Source organism: Typopeltis vanoorti, chromosome 7 (genome assembly GCF_054136105.1).
Source record: "Typopeltis vanoorti isolate ZY-2024b chromosome 7, IOZ_Tvanoo_1.0, whole genome shotgun sequence".
Lineage (NCBI taxonomy): Eukaryota > Metazoa > Arthropoda > Arachnida > Uropygi > Thelyphonidae > Typopeltis > Typopeltis vanoorti.
Genome location: NC_143555.1, coordinates 139,243,863 through 139,263,472, shown reverse-complemented (window position 1 = coordinate 139,263,472; position 19,610 = coordinate 139,243,863). Strand labels below are relative to the sequence as shown.

At 35.2% G+C, this 19,610-nt stretch overlaps 1 protein-coding gene across 1 annotated transcript in view; it reads right to left on the bottom strand.

Moving 5' to 3' along the window:
• The window catches only part of LOC150105121 (Golgi apparatus membrane protein TVP23 homolog B-like), an 81,919-nt gene extending 62,603 nt beyond the window's left edge, over positions 1–19,316 (bottom strand). Inside the window, exons 1-3 of the mRNA XM_090395505.1 lie at positions 19,202–19,316; positions 12,467–12,537; positions 186–420 (exon numbers count right to left, since the gene is read on the bottom strand). Of these exons, the coding sequence (XP_090251631.1) occupies positions 186–420; positions 12,467–12,537; positions 19,202–19,216 (321 nt within the window). The 5' untranslated portion in view covers positions 19,217–19,316. The remainder of the gene's footprint in view (positions 1–185; positions 421–12,466; positions 12,538–19,201) is intronic.
• Positions 19,317–19,610: the final 294 nt, after the last annotated feature.

Below are 19,610 nucleotides of genomic sequence, written 5' to 3'. Positions count from 1 at the left end.
TGACTGCCTAGAAGTGATTTGTTGCAAATTATCATCAAAAGGTTTAAGGATAGAGATATTTGTGATTAATGTCACTGTTATTGTATGGGAGCCTTCATGGAGTCTGAAGACTCATCACGGGAGACCCAAATTATTATTTGAACAACTTATAAAACAATAAGTAAAAGACAAAAACTACTGCTCACCTTTCTAGATTCAAATATCCAGTGGCTTTTTCCATTATCATCAATGTAATTCCACCACCTGAGACCTGCAAGCAATCTTCCAGTAATATTTTTAACAGTCCAGAAGTCCATGGAAAGCAATACAACAATGCATACAAAACTTGCTATAAAACTATTACTAAACCATCCAGAGAAGAGATAAGCAATGACTGCTAATACACGGAAAAACAGATGAAAAAATACTGCCAAAGGATGTCTGAAATAATAATATATAATAAATATGAAGTTCTAATAATGGCACAAAGCAGATGATTTTTTTTGTACTTCTGTAAAAACTACAAATGAATGAATGAATGAATAATTATACACATTTAATGAATAATTACAAATATTACTAGTTCACAGTAAAAATCTATTCACATAATATATTTATTTTAAGTTAATATTTAATTCAAATACAAAGTCTTGCCATAAACACTGTTACAACTTCCACACACACTGGCACTGCCCACAAAATTACCCGAGCAAGGTTCTGCTAGTGGCACTGTTCATGTTTATCAGTAAAGAGTTGACTAGATGTACCGGTTAACGATGCAGTGGGGAGATTATGAGAATCACGTAACTATAATAGCACCTCACAAGGTTGGAATGCAGCCATCTGTTATTTTCAACATGCTAAAAACACTCAGGATCAGTAGGATATTTGTGTATTGCACTATTAACCATTATAATGATACAGAAGACATATCTGACTGCCAAAAAACAGGTTGAACATACTGCATTAGAATGCAACAGCTTGTGAGGGCTGTGAAGGCATGCCTCTGACATAATCCTGTGAGAACACAGAAAGTGATGTCATAAGATGTTGAAAGTTTATTTTTCATTTGGTTAGAGTATAATAAAATTAGTTTAATCCTTTATCCAAGTGTGAGCAAACAAAGTTTGCACCTGAAAGTATCTTCAGGACTGGGTTAAGGTGGTACAACACCAGGACAACTCATTGCAAAGGTGGAGCAAGATACCAACACTCCTATCTCAGTGTCTCCTATAATGCAAAACACATCTCCTTGCGGATATGTCTAATGTTATGCATTAGGCTCCCACTGAAGAGACCTCAATAAAGGTCGAAATTAGTCTGGGTAGTGGCCCTTCCCTTAATGCATAACATTAGACATATCCACAAGGAGATGTGTTTTGCATTATAGGAGACACTGAGATAGGAGTGTTGGTATCTTGCTCCACCTTTGCAACGAGTTGCCCTGGTGTTGTACCACCTTAACCCAGTCCTGAAGATACTTTCAGGCGCAAATTTTGTTTGCTCATACTTGAATAAAGGATTAAACTAATTTTATTATGATGTCATAAGAGATGAACGTTTTATAGAGAATGATTCCACATGTCTGATGACCTGGGAAAGCCTATTGTCATTCTACTGGACACTTCCTAACACCACAACTTATGCAGCAGAAGGTGATAAAAGGCACTTCTCCGGTGGTACACGAACAACAGACACAGAGATAACCTCTTCACAGATGAGAAGATTTTCATTTTCTCATCTGTGAAGAGAAGAAATGACTCTTCATTGGTAAAAATCACCAATGAAGAGTTATTTAACCACCAAAACAATTGGGTATATGCCATATATGCCCTGGATGGTGCACAGCACATGCCATGTCACCCAGGATTCAGACAGGTCATCACCCTGCCAAAGCATATAAAGACACTGTTGCTGGAACCTATGGTACAGTTCCTGAACAACAACTTTTTTCATGGTAGGCAGTGGATCTTGCACACAAGGCAGGGACTACATAACAGTAGTTGGAGACAAATGAGCCTGATCATATATCACTATTTGATTGGCCATCTGGAAGTCGCAATCTGAATCTGTTGGGCTTCAAATTGTGGTTGGAGCCTGAGAGAGTAGCCTGCAAATAAACGACACCCCAGAATCACTAGCCTGAAGGCAGATTTGGAGCAAATAATGGTGGAAGTTTATTTTGCACTTGGTTAGACTATAATAAATTTAGTTGAACCCTTTATTTAAGCAAATAAAGTTTGCACCTGAAAATATCTTCAGGACCGAGGTAAGGTGGAACATCCCTTGGCAACTTGTAGCAAAGGTAGACCAAGCTCTCATCACTCCTTGTCTCAGCATCATCATCATCATCTTCTTTATACCTTCTTTTGCCTTGCGGTGTCGAGGGTCCATTGATCATCGAACCTCAATCCGTTTACAGGATAAGGTGGTCAGCCCTATGCCCCAGTATATCCTATGGCCTGTAGTGTTAAGTTCTCAAGGCCAGTTTGCCTGCTTTGCAGGATGAAAAACCCCAGAATAAACTAGGGGAAAAAACCCTGCTGTCCACGCCCAAGACTGGCTAACTTGGCTATGGCTGAGGAAGATCCTTCAGCTCCTCACGTCACCGACGGGAATCGAACCTAGGACACTCCTTCCCCAGGCATATGGTTGCGAAGCGCACAGCCACTAGGCTAACCGCGCGGACGCTCCTTGTCTCAGTATCTCCCATAATGCAAAGCACATCACCTTGCAGACATATATACTGCTATGCATTTCAGGTGCAAACTTTGTTTGCTTACACTTGGATAAAGGATTAGACTAAATTTATTATAGTCTAACCAAGTGCAAAATAAACTTCCATCTTTCTCTAAATCCAGAGTATTTAATAATATAGTGGCACACTGGTTGGCAACTCGTGTAGATAAATATGACCTCTCCATTGCTTCTGCTTTAGTATCACCACTCTGGGTCTGCCTCCCACTGACAACACCTCAATAAGGGTCAAAATTGCTCTGGGTAGTGGCTCTTCCCTTAATGCATAGCAGTATACATGTCCGCAAGGAGATGTGCTTTGCATTATGGGAGATACTAAGACAAGGAGTGATGAGAGCTTGGTCCACCTCTGCTACGAGTTGCCAAGGGATGTACCACCTTACCTGAGTCCTGAAGATATTTTCAGACGCAAACTTTGTTTGCTTACACTTGGATAAAGGATTAAACTAAATTTATTATAGCAAACAATGGCAGTTTCCACTGGATGGTGCATGTGCTACCATCGATGTGGCCTCACAGACTTTGGGCATGCGTGAAGGCAAAAGGGAGATATTTCGAACACTGAGTGCTGCTATATGCATGTTACATGTGTGGTTTGTATGTGCTGAAAGCTGTAAATGATTTACTGATAGATTAAATTTAATGTGCTGTTCAAGTAGTAACAGTATTTATGCCTAGACTAGGTATATGTAAAGACATCATCTTATAAAATCAGAAAAGCTGTATGACATAGTGATCTTAAATGTAAAATATTCCTAATCTACCCCATAACAATTACTCAACAGATTACACAGATTTTTTTTTTTTAATGTCAATCCCACCCATGTAAGGTTGTAAACTTATAGAGCATCACTATCAGTATTGTGGGCAAGCTAGCAATTACATAATTCAGAAACTCTGCTCTAGATATTAAACAACACTTACAGAAGCCACTTCTGGCCTCTCATTAAACTGGGTGGCAATCTCATGCTAGTAATGAAATTCATCTTCAATCTAAACACATTTCACAAACATCCACACCTGCAGTGAAGAGTGGGCATCTTATTCACTTGGCCAACCAACTCAACATAAAGAATAATAGTGTTAGGCATAAGTTAATCAAACTGAGAGAAAGAATTGAGTAATTCTTGTGAATGTCACTGTTGCCATCTTAGATCTTAAACATTTATGTTTAAATAAAAGGATTTATTTTTTTAATTTTAGCCAAATTTTATTATCATTATCAGGGAGCTCTAATGAGTCACGTACTCGTCAAGTGAGGTCACATATCACCCACTACAGCTGTTATACTTTTCTTGAATTAAAGATGCCAAGAATCCTTTATACAAGTGTAAGCAAAGAATGTTTGTACATGAAATATTTTCATGACTGGCTAGTTATATATAGGCTAATGACTTCACATCAATTTTATTCCATAATGCAAAGCACATACACCCTTTCGAATGTGTATAATACTAAGCATTATGAAGTTATTAGCCTCTATACACAAGTAGCCCAGTCGTGAAGATACTTCATGAACAAACACTGTTTGCTTACACTTGGATAAAGGATTAAACCAAGAATATAGTTTCTTTGCATTTTTAATTTATAGTATAACCAATTGAAAAATCGTTCAGCATATCTCTAATCCATAGTATTTCAATAATAAGGTGTGACACCTTTTGACCACTTGTATATGTGAAATATATCACTTCTGGATCTGGCTCCCACTTATGCGATTTTACGTGGATGTGGAAAAATTCATGAAGTGGTTTCCACAGAGGTGGGGCTACTGAAGTGGATACTTCCTTGGGATATGAGTGGTTCCACTTGGTGGTGCTGTGACCCTACCATTGGGCAGAGTTACCACTGGGGTTCTTCTCAGTGGCAGAGTGGGCATGTCACTGAATGGAACCATTATTGAGTTAAGAGTTAAATGATCCTTCAAGTCACTCACTGAGATTAGAGTAATTGGGGGGGGGGGGAATCACCTGATTTTTTGGAAATTTCCCTCGACTTATATAGTGGGTTTAGCTTGCTTCCTGGAGAGTAGAGAGACTGCTTAGTAGTAGGTTTTTGCCTATCCAGTGCTGAGTTTCCTTTCCTGGAGTGATTCAGGACAGGAATGATGAGTTTAGCAGTGATAGAGAAAAACTGTCATGGGAAAAAAAAATTTTTTTTTCAAATATTTTTCTTATCTTTTGTGCTGTTTTTAAACCCATAATTAAACTTAGCAGTATGGTCACTCAGTAAGATTTAGAGTGAACTTGTAAAATACTTCAAGGTTTTGGAGAGGCATCCCTGTGTTATATTCTCTCATTTGCCTTATTATTTGTCTTAATTGTTATCTTTATTGTCGACCTGCGGCGCTGTTAAATTAATAATTGCTTCCAATATGATTCTTTATCACTTTATTTAAGCTAACTCTACCTTAATTTTTGACCCTCTTTTAACCTTTATTAACTTTTTCCTAGTTCCAGCTGCATGCAAAGCAGATCTTAAGGTTTTTAATGTGTCCAACTTGCGATTAGCAGTTTGCGAAAATTCTCATTCTTCTCAATTAGACAAATTTGTTTGATTATTGACTGCACCAGTCTAATTGAATTGATATAGTCTGAGAACTTCAAGAAAGGAACATAGGCAAATCTTACAGCTAAATTATATCTACTCATGCAGTTAGTCATGGAGATTATCTATCAATCTGCACACAGGTTCGCAATGTTTTAGAGACAGTGAATTGGGAAAAGATCAGGCAAGTTCATTAAACAGATACAACACATTTATTGTAACTAGTAAAATGTTACAAAATAATACATTCCTGGGGAGGAAATTACTTCCCTTAGTCATAACTATACTGAAACAGCTTAACATTCATTTAATTGTTAAATACATAGCTTCCGTGTAACCTTAGCACATTGTTAACAAGTCTACAATGTAAGAGCAGTTGTTCACTTATTTCTAATCAAATTTAGTTCCTTCCATTCCTTGTACATAACCATATTGCTTTGTATATCTACAACTCTAAACTCAAATTCACACCAACTCCTTTCTATAAGCACAATTATCTCTTAAACTAATATTAATCCTATGCAATTACAATTAAGAAAAGGAACATTGACAAAGCATGCCTACTCACAGTAATCTTTACATTCACAGTCCAGTTACCTGGATAAAATTTCAGTCCAGATTTTCTTGCTTTTGTTCCTTTACTTCAAGGTATTATAGTCACGTAGGCACTCCATAGATAGCTGCAGTGCTCTCAACTAGAGTAGCGAACGATGTCCTTTCTTCGGACTTCCTACGACGACAGCTGTTTCTGCCCTCGCTGGTCGGTCACTTTGTCTGTACCGGGTAGAACTTGCATCCATGTGACAGATCACATCCCAGAAACAGTCAGATAATATCGGGGAGATATCCTGTTGATGCATTTGCTACAATCTTCCATTGGGTTGTTAGGAAGAACTGCCAAAGTCTCCATCAAATCCTTGGGTAATAGCCTTCTCCTCATCCTTCCATGCATTGAAGCAGGAACCCCACAGGTACGGCTTCGTCTCCTCACCGTCGGAACTGGATCTTCTGAGAAGGGAAGTAAAATAAAAATTAGAGGCTTCTGTTCCCTCTCAGTCCCACTTAAATATCTTTCTAATCCTTTGTTTCAATACTCAAGTTCCATGATTGCCCTGTGGTGGATGACGTCACTTCGGCTCTCTCTCCCCCTTCAAATGTCTCTAATGTGGGTGGCTATTTTTGTTTGCAAGACCTTACGAACATTTATTTTTTGCTGATTCATTTTCCTAATCTTGTTTTAATCCCCTCTCTCTTTAGTTTTTCATATATTTACACCTGAACTTTAACATACTTCAATAAAGATCAAGCCAATCTGGGTAATGGTCCTTCCATAATGTTTAGTATTAGGTTAAATGTCAAAACATGATAAATATCAAGAGCAAAACTTGTTGAAAATCATGTTTCTTATCAATCCTAACATAAAATAAATAGGAGATGAGAAGAAATAGAAGAATTGGAATAATTTGAGCATGAAGAAACATAAGGAAAAGGAAACCTATATGAAGTAGAGCAGAAAGAAAGAGGTTTTTTTTGGGTTGGTTAGCAGCAGTGCTTTTTTTCTGGCAGCACGCAACAGTACTCAGTACTGGCACCTTTTTTCTTAAGTTTTTAAAAATTTGCGATTTATTGACAGCAAAATGTATTATAAACATTCCGGTAGATGGTACTGTGTTCACGAATTGAATTTTCAGTTTTGATTACTCATAAGTTGGTACCCTGCTTTCCTATTTCATAGGTCGGTACACAACCAGAAACAGGAAGTTGTGTTCACTTCCGATTGCTTCCAATATCAGTTAATCAGTTTTATATTCACTCTGCAACGGGCAAGTGTTCACATGAGCTTTGAATTAATCTAAGTTAAATCAGTGCAATCATTGTTTAAAATGAATAAAATAAGTAGTTACTTTATGCCAATGAATAAAAAAAAGGAAGGCTGAAGAAGCAGAAATTGTTAAATCTATTTGTGATCCTGTAAAACAGAAAACTAGCAACGAAAATACACTTGGTGAAGCGGATCAGGAAACCAAGATCGAAGATCCACATGATCAAAAGGAAAGATTCTGATAATGATTGGCCCAAATGCTGGACACTTTTGCAGAAAAATGACTTCTGCGAGAGAAATGAGTGGCTGTATGTCTAGAATAAAATGTTGGACTGTAAAGTGTGTCGTGATGTCGGAAGTCTTGCCGTCGATAAACACATGGGAACGAAAATTTCAGCGGAGTGGGCAAATGGAAGATCAGTCATTTTGGAGAATCTTGCAAACAACAGATAATGTCATTAAGAAAAAAGATTCACAATCACAAGGAGAGTGTGGCACACAAAGCTTGCCAAAAAATAAAATCTGAAGCAAAAAACAAAACATTAGAGAAAGTTTTCCTAAATACTTTGTCTCATAATAAAGAAGTAACAGGAAAAGTGTTTCAAACCGCTTACAAAGGCACGAGGAGAAATCAACCGTTTAACAACTTTGAAGTTGAAATTAATTTACAGGAAGTTAATGGCCTAGACATGGAATATATTCTTCACTCTGCAAATGCTTGCATTAACATTGTGAGCCATATTGCAAATGAAATGAGAAAAACATTAATAGACAATATAGTGAACTCCAAAAACAAAATATTGTTACTCATTGATGAATCGACAACTGTGAGTAACACAACAACATTGATTGTTATTGTTCGTGTATTTCTTCTTGAACTTTCGGCTCCTGTGAGTCTTTTCCTAGATTTGATCGAATTATCAGATATAACTGCTAGAGGAATTCTAAACTCTTTAATTAGTTCTATTGAGTGTTTTGGATTATCTGAAGATTACTTAAAGGAGTATTTATTGTCTGTAACTTGTGATGGTGCAGCTGTGTTGTTTGGTGTGCATAATGGTGTAAGGAGGCTAATGGTGTAAGGAGGCTAATGCAAGAGAAGTTTCCTAGTGTCCTTTTCCGACATTGTGCTAGCCATTGTCTTGAATTGTCTGTTAGTGACACAGTGAACAATGTGGCAAGAGTGACTCGCTTTAAGAGTTTCATGGACAAACTTTATGTGACTTATGATGCTTCACCTAAGAATGCTAGAGAACTAAAGGAATGTGCAGCGATTTCAGAACTTCAACTTCTTAAAATTGGCAGAATTTTAATCACTCGCTGGGTTGCATCTAGCTTTTGCACTGTTTCTGCAGTGTGGCAAGACTTTGAAGCCCTCGTCCATCACTTTCTGGAGGGAAAAGAAGACAGCAGAAGAAGCAAAACAGATCAATTTCTTTATGAGGGCCTTTTAAGAAAAATAACATCATGCGAGTTTGTTCTTGATTTGGGCCTTATGTGTGATACTCTCCAAGAACTTAGTGAACTAAGTCTAGATTTACAAGAGAGAAATATTGACTTGTACAAAGCAGACAGGAAGATAAAGAATACAGTTCAACTTTTTGAAGAAAGAATTGAAAATCCTAGTCCATATTACAGTATTTCTCTTCAAAGTTGGAAGAACATGCAGTTCAAAGGGATTGAGCTCCACAAAAATGAAAGAGACAGTCCTGCAATAAGTTCATTTGCCTTCTATAAAAGTGTGAAAGAAGCTGTTGGAAAGCATCTGCTTGAAGGAGATGATGCTGATTTGCCTGAATGTGCTAAGATTTTAGATTCCAAGTATTGGCCAGAAAATCCTGGGAAACATCTGACATTTGGTGAAGCTGAAATTAAAAAGTTAGCACGCAAATTTCGCTTAAATGAAAGAGAAGAAGTTCGTGGTTTCCGTGAATAACTTCAAGAAAATAAAGTCCCGGACATACTACTGCCTCTAAAGCACACTTTGGAAGATAACGCATAATTGCAATATTTTCCAGTGAATATGAAAGGGGGTTTCTCTCAGATGAATCTTGTAGTAACTTCATCTAAGTCATCTCTGCTTGTACGGACAACTTCTGCACTGATGTTCATCAGGTTAGTAGAACCTCCTCTCATTCAGTTCAACCCTAGCAAATATGTGGACTCATGGCTGGTCCAAGGTCGTCATTCTGCAGTTGATACCAAAAGCAAGAAGTGATCTAGAGACGACGAGGGTATATATATCAGAGGATATGTTAAAAGTGTGGAAGTTGCTGTAATAACATCTTCATGGTGAGTACTGGCATCTTTTTTCGAGAATAAAAGCACTGGTTAGCAGCAATAGTACATAGCTTACTTGCTGATTTTTATTACCAGCATCCAGTCAACCTTATGCTGTAAGTTTATCCTTCATCATAGGATAAAACTATCCTGGCATGTTTATACAATTATTGCATTTACTTTAGCAGATAGCAAGAATTTCATAATTTTCATCAAGTCCATACCACTGTCACTATGGATGGACTTTCATGGTAGAAGGCTTATAATGATAAATGGTAAAGAAATTACAGCAATACTGCTAAGTTTAATTTTAGGTTTAAAAACAGCACAAAAGATAAGAAAAATACTTGCAAACCCCATGAGTTTTTCTGTATTTTGCCAAATCACCAAGTTCTCTAATGGCACAATAGATCCAAAAACATAAGCTTTGCTAAATACAAACTGGTATTCAAAAATAAATACTCATTTGAAGTTAGAGTTCAAATCAGAAATTCCTTGACTTTACTTTTAACTAAAATAATTGTTCCATTAAAAATGCACCAAAAATATTCAATAATCACATTAATACAATAGTAAGACAATTATGAAATGTACTTATTTTTATTTCATGTTAATCATGATGAATTTTTCCAAATGAACAAGCCCAAACATCTAATAACTAATATAAACTGCATTCATAATCAAAATACAACTGCATTATTAGTGTCTGTTTTGAATTGTCATATTATGAAATTTTTAAACACATTAGTCCACATTTATTTGATACAACTAAAAAAAATCTGAAAAATAATTGGTTAGGGGAAAAAAAGTTTTTGATGAAATTCTATTTATAAAGAACTTGACCACATGTGAACTATAGTAAGCAACCTTTTTTTTAGCCCATCCTTGTTGCTACAGTTATTGCATATATTGCATATTGTGATTGTCTGTGAAAATGCTAGTGGTTGTGGTGATGGGCAGTAAATGCCATTGGTGTAGTTGCAATTTGCTGTAGTTGGTGGATTGAGTGGTGGAGATGGAGAGGTAGAGTAGGTGTCCTCCCTTGATGAGTCTTTGGACTCCCTGGAGGTGTCATGTAATAATAATAATAATAATATTCAAATCCCTTAATAAATTGGAGACTGTGGTATAGTAAAAACCCATAAGAAAAACTTGCTGAGTTTGGTACACTGATTTTTTTTATGTAGCCTGTGAAATCTTATAAACCTACAGTACAATTAGTACAGTAGATAGGCTAAGGATTTTTTTTATTTGTACTTTTTCCACATAATTCAGAAATTCTGCTCTAGAGACCATTCTTATGACCCAAAATATGGATATTTTGGGTGACAAGAATTTTTTTCAAGGAGGAAAAATATACAATAAGAGTTTTATTTTTTCAACTTTATATATATATTTATTTATGTGGCTCCGACCCATGAAAGGTTTATTCTTATTCATAAACCTTGATACCATGATCTTTTGTCCCATTTTTATTGATTTACATACATATCTAAATATATATATATCTAAATATATATATATATATATATATATATATATATATAATTTTTGGAAGTTTTTTCTTGAAAATAGTTCAGGCACAAACTTGTTTGCTTGCACTTGGATAAAGGATTAAACCAAGTATATAATTTCTTGGTATCTTTAATTTATATATAATTTTTTTGTATTGTTACTTATTTTTTACATGGTCCAGAAACTCTGATCTAGAGACCAAATAAGAAACTTTTTCAACTACTTTTGGCCTCCAATATGCAAGACAGTAGTCTCAAATTGGGTGATAAAATTCATCTCCCACCTAAACTTAATATAACAATGATCAAATTGATGGTTATTTAATAGAATATTAATAAAATGAATTGAAAACAAAAGAAAATAAATGTTTATATGAAAGTAAATGATTATTTAAAATTTTTTTTTAAATCTCTTTAAATGATTATTAATCAAATTTTTTTAGAAAATTTCTTTTTCATCTAGGGCTTTTAAAATTGGTATCTTGTTCTTACATTTTTTGAAAGAAACCAATCTATGGTTATTTTCCATTTACAGCTCCTGCAAACTATTCATTTGCATTAATTGCAGATGAATGATTTGAGGAAGAAATACTAGGAGAAACTCATGTAGTCATTCTTGACTTTACAAAGACATTTGATTTAGCGTGGCACAGAGGACTACTTACAAAACTATGATCTTATGTCTGTTTTCCACACTCTGCAACTGACCAGTTTCCTTAATATATTTTTAGATTTTTTTTAAATTTCTCTATCAAATACCAGAGTACCCAGGACCTCTGCATTTTCACTCATTCCTTCCTTCTGTACATAAATAACCTCACTATTTCAAATTCTACTGCAGTCTTATAGATGACAATATATTCCATTCCTCTTCCTCATTTGTTAAACCTTATAGCACTCAAAGATTTCAGCTATTACATCTGCCATAACTAATGGCTGAAATACTGGTCCCATTGCCATTCCCTAGTAGAGCAAGAACAAATCATGTCAGCTTTAATGCTACCAAAACATCACATTGTGTTATTTTTCATAAATAAAAATAATTTAATTAAAAAAAGTATTTATCCAACCCTTATTTTCGATAAAACTATATTACATATACTTCTATCAAAACTTCTTTTGATAGAACTTTTTGACACAAAGTTTTACAACTATCTATAATCCCGAGTACTGTAATGATATTGTAATATCCCATTTTTGCTAGTATATTTTGCAACATTAAGATGGCTCTCGGTACCTTGACAGATCTAGATTCCACTGATGATTGACAGACCTGCATTCTATGATTCCATTCAATAAAAGTTGACACTAGTGTAGTTTGTGACTTGTCATAATGTACAGCATTATCCAAACTTAAGAAGAAGAGTGCATGCTATGCATTATGGGACACAAAGAGCAACATGATGTCTAGTCAGCTCTATAATCTCTATAGAGAATTAGCTTAGGCGTGAAAATATTTTCATGATCAAACAAGTTTATGCTTGCAAAAATTAACGGATGAAAACACTAATTTCTTATCAAAAATAATATAAATTAGTTAATGCCTATAATTTTGTACCAAACTCACTTTAATTTTTTCTTTGCTGCTTCTTCATCTCCAAAATAAAGTGAGATATCATCTGATTCTTGCAGTAATGCCTAAAATACAAGTCTTATTTTATTAATGGGAATTAATAAAAGCTGAAAAACAACTTGTTTGTTATAAAAGATGTGATAATGATAATTTTATTATGAATTGATCATGATATAATAAGTTAAATGTATAAGAGAGCCCTGTATCCAGTTACAGGGAGAAAAAAAATGTACTGTGAATTTCAGTTAATTGGCCATTAAGTCATTTACTAAATATCTTTATTTTTTATGTGACTCCCACTCACAAATGGTTGAAAACTTATAGTACATTATTTAGGTAGGCTAAGAAATTTTTGCTATTTTTATTAGTGTTATGTAATTTTTCTGTAATCCAGAAACCCTGCTTTAAAAATTAAACATAAAACTTTTTTTCAAGCCACTTCAGGCCTCTAAACAAGGCAGTAATGCTATTATTATTATTTTATGGCATCTCCATGGAGTCTGAAGACTCATTGTGGGAGACCCATAACCATTATACACACAAATCCTATCATACCTTTCCTTGAAACCATTCACTGATAGGAAACTCACAACCAATTCTGGCAATCCATTCCGCTCACTCACCACTCTCCATGCAAAAAATCTGGTCCATACACACACTCCTCTACTAACTACACTCTTACATAACTTCCACAGACAGCCCCTAATTCTCTGACAACTGGTCATATATTGAAAAATTCCACTTGCATCAAAGTAAACCAAATTTTATAAAATTTGGTTTACTTTGGCCTGTTTGGCTAATTCTCTCTCATAGTCTGATTTGGCCTTCCTTACCATACTAGTCAACCCTTCTTGCTTGCGCTTGGTACTGCTCATGAGTATGCTGATCACTTTTTGCTTTATATTTCCCCCACAGTGTTTTCCTTTCTTTCTTTTTTTTTTTCAGTTCTTGCTTTATATCCCTACTCATCTATTTTATTCCAACTTGTAGGAGAGAATAAATGACTACTATTTGGGTTTTTTTTGGTAAAATTTATTTTAAAACAAAGTTTAAAGTGGGGTCTGAATCTAGACCACGGTAAGTAGATGTATCGGATGTTCTAGATTCAGACCCCACTTTAAAGAATCATAATGATACCAATGATTTATTACATAATATGGATAACTGGCCAACAGAATTAAAACGTAGATTGAAGTCTATGCATCCACTGACACCGAGACTATATGGCTCTCCAAAGGTCCACAAAAATGGTATACCGTTACGCCCAATTGTTGATGGTATTAATTCGCCTATCTATTTATTATCAAAATACCTTGCAGATCTCCTCAAAGCACACATCTGCAATTCAGATACTTATATACAAAATTCACAACATTTCGTGGAGAAATTAAAAAACATCTCGGTCTCCAATACAGATCTTCTAGCAAGCCTGGATGTTACATCTTTATTCACCAACATTCCAGTAGATGAAGTGATCAACATTTTAGGAAGCTTATTCCCTCAAGACATCACTTCTTTGTTCCATCATTGTTTAACATCTAACTTTTTCCTATGGAACAAAACTATTTATCAGCAATTAACAAGTCTTGCAATGGGAAGCCCTCTTTCACCACCCTGTGCGGATCTCTTTATTAAGAAATTTGAAAGCATAATTTTATCTCAACTAGATCCTAAACCCACAGTTTGGTGGAGATACATTGATGATATTTTTATTGTTTGGAAAAATACGGAACAGGATTGGCTCGATTTTCTAAGCAAGATTAACTCTTTGCATTGAAAAATTAAATTCACTCTAGAGTCTGAGAAAGATAACCAATTACCATTTCTGGACATTTTAATCAAGAAATCAGTAGATGGACATATCAACCTTACAGTTTATCGCAAACCCACCAATACAGGTAGATACTTGCACTTCACTTCTTCACACCGTATTTCTCAGAAACTCAGCATTGTTCACATGCTAAAAAATAGAGCCTCTCTCATTACAACAGATGATAAAGACTTCCAAGCTGAACTTTCCCGGATATTAAATGACCTTACAAAGAATGGTTATCCTAAGAAATTGTTCCACAAGATACTTTTCTGTGACTCCCTACAAAGACAACCTGAAGATATACATTATAATTCTACCATTGGGATTCCATTTGTAGGGACAATTTCTAATAAGATTGCCAGACTCCTCAAGCCACATGGTATACGAGTAGCTTTTAAACCTGCACAGACCATTTGCCAATTTTTACAATCTCCAAAAGACAGTCATCCATTTCTTAAATATGCCGGAGTTTACAACATCCCCTGCCCGTGCAGCTTGAACTATACTGGCCAGACTTCAGGAAGTTTTGAAATCGGGAAGAACAAGCACATAGGAGACGTCAATAATAACAGAGAAGGCAAATCAGGGTTAGCCTTTCATTTTGCTAGGACTAATTACGTAATAGAATGGGATAAAAGCTCAATGCCCTACTTATCGGGAATTAAATCGGGAAGAACAAGCACATAGGAGACGTCAATAATAATAGAGAAGGCAAATCAGGGTTAGCCTTTCATTTTGCTAGGACTAATTACGTTATAGAATGGGATAAAAGCTCAATGCCCTACTTAGAGGAGGACTTTCGCTCCTGAATTATAAAAGAAGCCACAACAGTTCTCCGCTCAGAACAAAACCTTATTGGAAACCAAGGACTGATTCTGCCCGAGATCTGGAAGACCCTTATTAGATAAGTAGGGCATTGAGTTTTTATCCCATTCTATAACGTTTCTAATAAGATTGCCAGACTCCTCAAGCCACATGGTATACGAGTAGCTTTTAAACCTGCACAGACCATTTGCCAATTTTTACAATCTCCAAAAGACAGTCATCCATTTCTTAAATATGCCGGAGTTTACAACATCCCCTGCCCATGCAGCTTGAACTATACTGGCCAGACTTCAGGAAGTTTTGAAATCGGGAAGAACAAGCACATAGGAGACGTCAATAATAATAGAGAAGGCAAATCAGGGTTAGCCTTTCATTTTGCTAGGACTAATTACGTTATAGAATGGGATAAAAGCTCAATGCCCTAATTAGAGGAGGACTTTCGCTCCTGAATTATAAAAGAAGCCAAAACAGTTCTTCGCTCAGAACAAAACCTTATTGGAAACCAAGGACTGATTCTGCCCGAGATCTGGAAGACCCTTATTAGATCTTTCAACATGCCAGAACTGAATTTTGCTGCCAACTACAAATCGTTCCTACACAACATCTAGCAGATCATACACAAGCTATGCGTGTGATATACGCATTCTTCTGCTTTTATAAAAAATACAATTGTATTTGGTTTATTTTATGGTTTTAGTATTAACAGTTTTTAGCATTTAAGTGTTCTTACTATTTTTATACATTTTTTTACCCTAATGAAGCCAGCAGCCACAGTTGGTGAAACTAGTTGGTATAACTTTGTTTTAAATTAAATTTGACCAAAAAAACCCAAATAGTAGTCATTTATTCTCTCCTATAGTTCGTGTGGTCAAAAATAACAGTATTACCATTATTCCAACTTGGTTTATCCTCCTGACCTTGGGTATGTAGTCTGATACTGCTACTCTCTAACCACCCGCCATGCACTACTGACATTCTTTCCTTGTAGCTTCTCAAGCCATGGCACTATTCCAAGATGACTTCTGAGTCTCTCATAATCACTAGCCTTATAGTTGAACATAAACTCCTTTTTGAACTCCATGTTTGGCAACTTCCTAGAACAAGACCACATGGTTAAAAGTGGTCTCCATCAGGGAGTCCTCGACTCCCTGACGGAGACTATAAATCACCCAAACCAGCTATCATACTTTCCCTTAAATTCATTCACACTAGATGAACTCACTACCTCTAAAGGCAAACTATTCCACTCACCACTCTATAAGAGAAAAACCTAGCTCTTACCCCTTTCTTGACTGTAAACAAACTTAACTTCCATGGATGCCTCCTTATAGATACATCTTATGTTATTATCAGATCCAGCACCCTTAAACCCTTTGTCTACTCTATAACATGTAGTTTCATGTAATTATTCCTTACCAACTGTATAAATCCCATTTTCATCTTGCCATGCCCTCACTGCTCCCAAATTCCTTCTTAATCTCACACTGGGAAATGAAATTCATCCAACATCTAAAGATACTTAAATCATCTATGCTTACAGTAAGCTTCAAAACTCACATGTTGGAGACTTATAGCAAATAATATTTGTGCCAAAATGCCACAGTATTATTAGAAATACTGTTCTAACTATTTACAGGCACCTCTTCCAGAGATTTAAAACCATCGGTTTTAAATCTCTGGAAGAGGTGCCTCCTGACAGCTGTATTTTATGATCAGAGATATGGTCATGCTTAGTAACTATAGAAAACAAAAGAGTAAAAGAGCTACAACATAAAAAGAATTACAATCCAAGATGAAATAAATAATGCACAGATTAAGAAAAAATTGAGCTTAAGGATATAACAACACATATCAAGAGATCTAAGCGTAAATGGACAAGTCGCATTGCAAGAATGGAAGATGAGAAATTCGCAAACTGGATAAAGAAAATGAACGAAAAGACGAGAGACCTAAGAGATCAGAAAGAGATGAGATAAAGTAAAAGACTGATAAAAACTAAGAGTAAAGAATCAAAGTAAGGTGAGGGAAAAAATGACAGGTATTCATACTGCTGAAGAAATCATGTCACAAAGAGATGGATAAATTTAATAAAAATGAGTTATTAACTTCTATTTATAATTATCTTTAGCCAACCATTGAATTATTTCTGGATTTTCACAATATTTAACCTTTAGTTTATCCATGGTGTTAATGTACAAGAGGTTTACAACTTTCATAGGTGAGATTAATATACATGTATCACTAGTTTGAGCCTCTGTATCTCAGTCACTATTGGCAATGCCATTTGGTTGGAAAGGCCTGAGTGTGAATCTCCTCTAGGATGCAAAGAACCTTTATCAGGGATTTTCAAATGAAGGTGAATTAGCCAGTCTGATATGGAGATGGAAACGTTTCCCTCCCAGAAACTCTGATTTTCCATTCTACAAACAAACCAGACAGAAGAACACATGCAATTGACAACAATACACTGTGAAGGCAGGATTAATCCTCTCATACACAGTAATTAGGCTTCAAAGTTTACCAAGTTTCTTGGCCATACAGGCGTTTGAGCCTAACACAAATGGGAAGATGGATGGATGTATAGCAAGTGTCCCAGAATAACTCCATTACATGAATCACTTGTTTAAGTTTCATCAGATCAGTTCATTTGTTCTAGTTATTTCAAAAAGACAGAAGGATGTGCCAAAATAAATAGGTGTTTGCTTGTGGATGCATTTAAAGATAAATGAAATTATAAGGCTGTCTGCAAAAGCATAAAAGCATTTTTTCCATCTTGTCATTTAAATGCATACAGGTGCCTCCTTGGAGACAGAGAGAGTTAGCAGCACTAGTGTGAAAACTTAGTTGCTGTCACTTTATTATTATATGGGTATCTATGGATCCAAAAAAATCATTGAGGGAGACCCACACTAATCTATTTATTTGCACAATATCTATCATATCTTTCCACAATCTCATTCACTGACAATGCAATTGCAACCACCTCTAGCAACACATCCACTCTCCAAGCAAAGAAATCTAGTCCTCACATCCTTATTAACTACAATCTTGCCACAACTTTTAGAGGTGACCCCTCATTCTCTCCCTACTTTTCATGTATGGACATGAAAAATTTCTTCTGCTTCAATCTTATAGAAACATTTCACTAAGTTATATGTTTCTATAATGTCCAATTTTCCTGTCAACCACCACTTTAATAATCCAACACCTTTGATTATTCTCATAGGAAGCATTCTATGGATCCCTTGCTTGTCTCTGGATCTTCCTCACCATCTCATCCTCAAGAAACCTAGGTGATCAGATCTCAAAGTCAAAATGCAACCATATAGTCTTATAAAGAGGGATACTAACTTCCCTATATCTATTTAACAATGTGTTATTCAACATTCAGGTAATGCTTTAAGTTATTCTGTTCACTTCTCCAAATCTTTAGCCTCATCAATTTTCAGCAAACCAGTTCCGTCAATGAAATATACAGCACGTAGCCTTTTCGACCAAACTCTGCATTTCACCGCCATAAAATGACAACCATTATCGTCTGCTCACACTGTCAATTTATTTAAATCATCTTGCAAAATCACATCACCTTGATCAAATATTACCCTTCCCAGTTTAGTATCATCACCAAATAACTGAATATTTAGCGAGTACACAAGATGGTGAAAACTTTGAAGGAAAAGAGTACGACATGCCATGACTATTAATTTATTTAATTCCCCAGAACCTGTATTAATGTTACGTATTGCCGTTAAATAACGGTAATAATAATATATCCCTCAATTAAGGTGTCAAAGGAAACAAATACAGCTGCATTTTCATTGAAATATACTTTCGATTTCAATTAAAAAAACTGCAACGTGTCAACTAGCACGGCCAATTTTGAGGTACCAGGGGAAACAATTCTTACAATACGTTTCATTAAAAATATCAGTGATTTATCTGCATTTCATAATTCATTTATGTAAAATTTAATAATTAACCGATTTCATTAAAAACACGTTTAGAGAAAACGTTATATTAATATAACATTACATATAAATAAAAAATATAATTATAATATATGATATGAATGAGAAATTAAAAATACTGACATTTCTCGCTTCCATTACTCTCTATAAATATAAATTCGGAATATAGAAACATAAACGAAAATTTCAAGCTGACATTTCATCTTTACTGCTAAAACAAATGCATGTCGTCTGCATGCCTCCACGTCAGCTCATAAGCAAACTTCTAAAATTTAGCCCAAAATACCCAGGTAAAAAAAATATGCTTGCATTTTAAAATGTTATAATTATTATTATTATTATTATTATTATTATTATTATTATTATTATTATTATTATTATTATTATTATTATTATTATTATCGCTTCTTGATCATACTTCTTGATCTTAGTAAAGCTTTGACAGATTTGACCACCATGAAATACTGCTGACCACATTATACTCAGTCACATTAATAGACATTGACCTGGTCTAGGAATTATCTCACAGATA